Source organism: Ammospiza caudacuta, chromosome 3 (genome assembly GCF_027887145.1).
Source record: "Ammospiza caudacuta isolate bAmmCau1 chromosome 3, bAmmCau1.pri, whole genome shotgun sequence".
Taxonomy (NCBI): Eukaryota; Metazoa; Chordata; class Aves; order Passeriformes; family Passerellidae; genus Ammospiza; species Ammospiza caudacuta.
The window spans coordinates 87,807,743-87,814,655 of NC_080595.1; the positions used below are offsets into that span (position 1 = coordinate 87,807,743).

Genomic DNA, 6,913 nt, shown 5'->3' on the forward strand with positions numbered 1-6,913 from the left:
TGGAGTTAATTTTCTCCACAGTAGCTGGTAGGGGCTGTGTTTTGGATTTGTGCTGAAAACAGGGCTGACAATACAAGGATGATTTCGTTATTGCTGAGCAGTCTTAAGGCCCTTTCTGTTACCTGCCCCACCAGTGAAGAAGACTGGAAGCACACCAGGAATTGAGAGGAAACACACCTGGAGCAGCTGAATCAAGGGATATGCCAAACCCTATGCTGACATGCTCAGATATAAAGCTGGGGGAAAGAGGGAAGGGGGAATGCTCAGAGTGATGATGCCTGTCCTCCCAAGTCACCATTACAGGTAAAGGAGCGCTGCTTTTCTGGGGAAGGCTAAACACCTGCCAGCCCATGGGAAGCGGGGAATGAATTCCTCTTTTTGTTTTGCTTGTGTGGATTTTGGTTTGCCTATTTACTGGAATATGAATCCCAATATTACCAGATAGATTGTGCCTGGGCCCGTCTGACCCCTGCTGCCAGGCCAAAGGCAGCAGCTGTGGTGTTTCACCCCAGAGACACCTTTAGCTTGCTGGAGGTTGCAGCTGGGAGCTGAAACAAGACTTGTAGAAACTCAGTTTACCTCAGGTGGGAAGGCTTCAGGTGATGGTGGAGAGGAAAAGAGAGCAGATTCTGCCGGAGGGTTTATATCCAGAGTTTATTCCATGGTCACAGAGGTCTGAATCAGAGTAACAGCTCCAGCAGAATAATGACCACATGGTCCTTGGTCAATTTAAGCCCAGGGACAGGGGGAGGGGAAGGGACAGGTGAGCACCAACCAGGTGGGAGGGGCAGGGTCTCAGGGAACGAGGGACACCCAGGAAGCCAATGACCCCAGGCCTGGATTGCATCCTTTGAACGTGACCAACCACACAGGCCCTGCTGGAATGTTAAAACTGAGTGACAGCCCAGCAGGGGGCGAGGGGGAAGGGGAAGAGAGGTATTGCCACGCCTGGGAAGGGACTGGGAAGTTTAAAAATGGAAATTGCAACACGTATTAAACTGTCTTTGTCTCAACCAAGTGAGTTTGCTCAGTTTTCTGATTCTTTCCCTCGTCCCAGTGGCAGGTGAGTATGTGAGCAGCTTTGCTCCCAGGTGATTCCAGAAATCTGTTACAACAAGGGCAAAGCCAGTGCTGAGTGAAAGGCATCACACACTGAACGTTTTAAAAGGCAAAATAACTACAGACACACCTTAATGGCACACACCACCACCTCCACCACTTTACTAACTAACACAGGTTCATACACCTGCTCCTGAACATTATTACTCCCCAGCATATTTAAACAGTCCCACCTTCCCGTGTGGACCATCCCATCTCAATGCAAAGTATGTAACAATTGCTTGAACTTCCTAAGAACAAACCAACCCTGCATCAACACAATCCATCCCCCCAAAAAACCCCAAAACCCCAAACAGGCACCCACATAAAACACAGAACCCTAAAGGCCACATCATGTCAGGCTCTGCTCCCTGTGAGCACGTGCTCCCCTTGCAGGCTTTCTAAATAGAAGGTCATTGGGTGTGGAGAGCTTTGTTCAGACATGGCTTATAGAAAAAGGCCATGATCATATACAGCTGGTTAAAAAGTAAAAGGCAGCTGTAAGCAGCAAGTTCTCAGGCTTTTTCCTTAAAAACAATAACCACCGTGTCCTTGGCTAAGTGATGAGAAAAACATGGTGGAAAACATGGAGTCCTTGAGGGTGCTCAATAACAAGTCAACAGCAGGATGAGGAAAACAAGTACTAGCCTCAACAAGAAACCACAGGTATTAACAACAAAGGAGGGGTTGGCATGTAATCTGTAACCAATGATGAGCTCGGGTTCTGCAACATGTATGAGCTTGATTAACACTACTATAAAAGTGTGTAAGCTGGATCAATAAATCGGAGATCGATGCTCATCAATCGGATGTGCGCTCGTTCTCCCTTCACTTTCATCAACTGGGTGTATCATTTCTGCCTCTTTCACCTTTTTGGCCTTTCTCCTTGACTGCATTTCTCATCCAGGCATAACACCAAGGTCAGCAGAAAAAAATTTTCTTCCTCTCTTTCATAAAAGGTTTCAATGGCAGAGTCAAGTATGCTTAGTCTGGTGTAGCTTCTACATTTAATCACAAAAAACCCAGCTATTTGTAATTTAGCCAACTACAATGCAAATAGAATTTACATCTTGATATGCTGTAATAAATCTTTGGTCACATTTGGGGGGGGAGCAAGATACTTCTCAAAGAAGGAAAAAAATAATGTCAGGCATCAAACTCCATTTGCCATTGATACTGCCCTTATATGATATATATGGAAAAGATATGATGAAAGAAAACATACCCACTATAAAAAAGGGCATTTATCTTTTTTTCCAGTAAAATATCAAAGTATTTGCCAAAAATTATGTTGAGTTTGAAAACCAAAAATAAGAAAAGGATTTGAATAACCTCAAGATCTCTGAAAATCAGTGCTTCTCTGAAACTAGAAAAAAGGAAGAAATGGTGTGCTTTTCTGCAAAATGAAGATGTTTAATATGTGCTATAGCCATTAAAAAAAAAACCCAGAAAAACAAAAAAAAATCCCCAAACCAAGGAATTACAGTGTCATTTCAAGGACCATTATAACTGCCCAAAGTCACCTGGGAGATGAAAATAGCACTCCTTGAAGCAATATTCTCTATTTAAAAACATTTGCCACTGATGTCTGTCAAGTGTCCACATTGGCTTTCCAGTTTAATCTCTCCAACAGGAAGCCTCCTACTGTCCCACTAGATCATCCCTTGTACAGCACCACTTTTCCATCGCTTTTTACTAGCAATTATATCAATAATCTACACTACACCTGCATCAATTCCTTAACTCTACCCTTCAGCAGCTGGAACATCACTCTCTATCCAGCCCTTTATGAAAGTGTTATTTTGGGGTGGCACAAACTTCCAAGAATGATGACTAAAGCTTTCAGGATGCAATTGTCAATGTTTAACAGCAACAAGTTAGGAGTTCAGCTGTCCCAGACAGGATCAATATCTTGTTGATAACACACAGAATGACAGCAGTAGTACCTCTAGCCCTGTCACAAATCACTGGTACATGACCAAGTAAAAAATAAAAAGCTCCACAAAAACTAAAAGAAAAAAAAATGCACTTTCTCAACTACTCCTGTCTAACCCTTTCCTGGCAGAGTGAAGCGCATTTCACTTACCTGCTCTACTGGCTTTTCACTGTTTAGATTCTGTTCACTGACAATTAGACCCATGACCCACAAGCTGTTGACCATCCCATTTATTCTGTATTATGGCCCAGTTCCCAACAAAATAAAAAGCTTTGTTGCTCTATTGTAATGCAGACAAAAATTTGTCTTCAGCATTTCAACATGCTCTTACAAAAAGCCAGCAAAATTAACCTTAAAGGGAAGCAGCTAAACCTTCTTTCTCAGCTCTTCTATTGGACACTTGTCCTTTCAAAAATACACATAGTTTCACAACAGAAAGTCAACAGTTTTCATAAATGCTATGGGCTGCAGAGGCTGATCAGATGAGGTTTTAAACTCTTCCAGTTTTTTTTTATTTCCTTCCCACGGGAGCATGTGACATCCTTGTATTTCTCACTGTATTTTCCTTCCAATCTAAAGTCAAGGCTCCTTAGAGCGGCTGAATAAAACATGAATGATTTCCAACTTTACATAGTAAAGCCAGACACTCAGCATGATCATTTCAGGTTTCTCTGACACACTACCAAAACAAGCAGCTCTTTATCTGACCTTCAGTTTTAAACAATTTGAGAGCTTTAGAATTCAGTTCTCCCATTCTCAGCTCTAGATCCATGCATTCATTCACAAGTGCATGAACTCACTCTTCCTAATTCACTTTCTTCCAGAAAACATCAATTTGTAATTCACATCCCCAAAGCGCAGAAGCAAAACAGTGACTCCTTCTCCGTTCCTCACAACGAATCTGCATCTAAACCACAGAGAACACTACTGTGTATTTAAACCTCCTTCAAACGATCGCTACATGCAGTCCGTCAGCAAACAGCTTCCACATTAACTCCAGTGATCAGTTTCACTCTCAAATTGTTATCCTCCCATGAAGTATTCCAGTTTCAGGCTGCTGGAACTGGGTGAAAACGCAACAGCCCAGCACAGGATGCAAGCATTCGGCTCTCGCACGGCTCAGCTCTACTCGACACGCCTTAAGAACAAGATATTACTTATGGAACTCCTGTATTTTGATTATTGTGTTCTTCCTGTGCCGTGGAAGAATAAAACATTCAGATAAACAGAACAGACGGAAGTTGTGCATGGCTAGCAGAAGGTTTTATCTTATTCTTTGCAAGCACAGTACCACAGTTATTTCAGAAGTGAGCTAAGTCACTTTAAGCCGAAATAGAGGATCACTAACAAGTAAGCACGTATATATGTGCGTACTGAGAATAAAAGGTGTCATCTTAAAATACTCTGTGATTAGAGAAGTAAATTTTATTTACTCTCTATCCACCCCCGGGCAGGAATACTCGGCAATAGAACCCGCCCCGGAGCGGCTGGACAGGAGGCCGGGAGGGCTCAGCGCCAGAGTGCCCGCGGCCCCGCACGCCCAGAGCCCCGCCTGTGCGGCCGGAGGCTCCGCTGAGGCCACTTCTGTCCGCCCGCCTCCCCGGCTGCCGGGCAGGCTCGGCTTCTCACGGCCTGCCCCCGCGGGAAGGGCGCCGAGCAGCGGAACCAGCGGGTCCCGCGGCGGCAGCGCGGTGCGCCCGGGCCGGAACACGCCGCGGCTGAGGGCGGCTGAGGGCAGCCGCGCCCGGGACCGTCACCGCCGTCCCCGGGCTCCCTCCGTCACCAGCCCCGGCGGCAGCACAGCGGGACCAACCACCCCTCACGGCACAGACTCACCGCTCCTCCTGCTCCCGGCCATGGCCCCACGGCCCCTCCGAGACAGCCCCGCGGCGCTCCCCTTCCCGTTGGCCGCCGCGCCTGTCGGTCCCGGCGCCGGGCGCCGCCATTGGCGGGGCTGCCGCAGGGCGTCCCCGCGCCCCGCCTTGGCCCCGCCCCGTTCCGCCCCGCCTCAGCGGGCGCGATGCCCGCGGGCTCCGGCAGGGGGCGCGCGGCTGCACAGAGCCGGCGGGGGCGCCCCTGCCGCGCGCGCGGGAGCGAGGGCGAGGGCGCGCGCGGGGCGCGAGGGGCGGGGGGAGCGGCGCGCGGCGGGCGGGCGGGCGAGCGGCGCGCGGCGGCCCCGGCGGGTGAGCGGCGCCGGGGGACGCTGGGCGCGCGCCGCTGCTCCCGCTCCCGGCGTCTCCTTAATCGCGACCCGCCGCAGCCCGCACCCGCCGCGTTAATAATGCACTAGAATGTCAGCGCTGAAAAAGGTACGGAGGGACGGAGGGAGGGAGGGAGGCGAGGGAAGGGGCCGCCGTCGGGGCGGCAGGCGCGCCGGGCTGCTCGCGGGGCGCCTCCGCACAAGCAGCGGAGGGAACGGGCGGGTGCCGGTGCCGCGGATCCGCGCGGGGACCGCACCGTCGGGGAGGGCGCCTGGGCAACGAGGCGAGGGCGCGCCAGCCGCGCCGTCGGTTGTGGTGTCATCCCCGTCACTGGCGCGTCCCGGCGTCGCGCTGGCCCCGGCGCGGTGTCGCCGTGGCGGGGGTCTCGCCTCGGTACAGCCCGGGCAGGACGGCTGCGCCCCGAGTGCCCGATGCCTGAGCGGGGCGAGCGCGGTCTGGCACCCTCCCGTGTGGCCGGTCTGGCCGGAGGGAGCGGCGGGGAGGGGATGCTGCGCGCGGAGCCGCAGTGCTGGGGCGATTTAAATTTTGGCAGCGCGTGATGCTGGGGCTGCTCCGCGAGGAGGGGCCGGGCAGCCGGGGCTGGCGGCGCACCGCCGCCTGCTCCGCTCCCCTTTCCCTGCCCGGCCGCCGTGCCCTGCCGTGCCCTGCCGCCCCGGGGAGGGTGCGGGTACGTCGGAGGGTTCGCGCTGCCCCGTCCCTCCGGTCCGGCCCCCAGGGGCGGCGGGGCGGCAGCCGAGCGGGGCGGGCGGCAGGTGAGTCCCGCACGTTCCCCGCGCCGGCTCTGCGCGGCTGCCGCGCACGGGGGCGCAGGGCTCGGCGCGGCCGGAGAGTCCGCGGGCGCGCACCGGAGCGCGGGGGCGGCTGCCCGGCGCATCTGCTGCGCTGTCCTCGGTCACCGAGGGGCGATCACGGGCGGCTCTCGCCGCGCAGGGAGCGGCGTTCGCGGGCGGGTTGGCTGAGCGCCTCCGCGGTCCTTAGAAACACCGTCTGCCGGAGAAATAAAATAATTACCCGGTGTCATAATGAGAGCGCAGCGCGCCCCGGCCCGCCTCGCCTCCCGGAGCGGAGCCGGCAAACCGCCCGGCGTCCGCCACCGTCGGGGCGGGCGGTCCCCCCGGCCCGAACCGGCCCGAACCGAACCGACCTGCGGCTGCGGGGCCGGTACGGATCGGCCCGGGGCACGGGAGTGGGAGAGCCTTCAGCCGGCGGGAGCTGCAGAAAAGGGACTTTGTTTTACCGCCCCGCTTTCTTTCGCCTTCGTAACCTAATTCCTGCCGCTGCTGGTGTCCCAGTTCTAACAGCGGTGCCGGTGCCGTACAGCTTGGCGTTTAGCCATAAATCCATTTATAAGGGCTCCGGCCTCAACTTCCCTCAAACTTAAAGGGTCTAATTTACGGCGACAAGCTACTGTTTGTTTCCAACTCTGCCTCGTTACGGCACATTGTTACACAGGCTTAATGTGCCTTGGGAGCAGGCGATGCTTGAATCTCTTCCAGATTGAAGCCCTGAGAATGGAACCAAGTGCTCCCGGCACGTTAGGTGGTGTGAGCCCAAGATCGCGGCTGTGAAAGCAAGTGCCCTTCTTAGCGCTGGAGTGTTTTGTAACTATTTCTCTCTGCTTCGCAGTAGCAACACAAGCGGAGCACTAACAAAATTT

The 6,913-nt window shown here is 53.4% G+C and overlaps 1 protein-coding gene across 1 annotated transcript in view; it reads right to left on the reverse strand.

Moving 5' to 3' along the window:
• Window positions 1-4,906, reverse strand: part of ERICH1 (glutamate rich 1) — a 67,045-nt gene extending 62,139 nt beyond the window's left edge. The window contains exon 1 of the mRNA XM_058802515.1: window positions 4,871-4,906. Coding sequence (XP_058658498.1) covers window positions 4,871-4,892 — 22 coding nt within the window. The 5' untranslated portion in view covers window positions 4,893-4,906. The remainder of the gene's footprint in view (window positions 1-4,870) is intronic.
• Window positions 4,907-6,913: the final 2,007 nt, after the last annotated feature.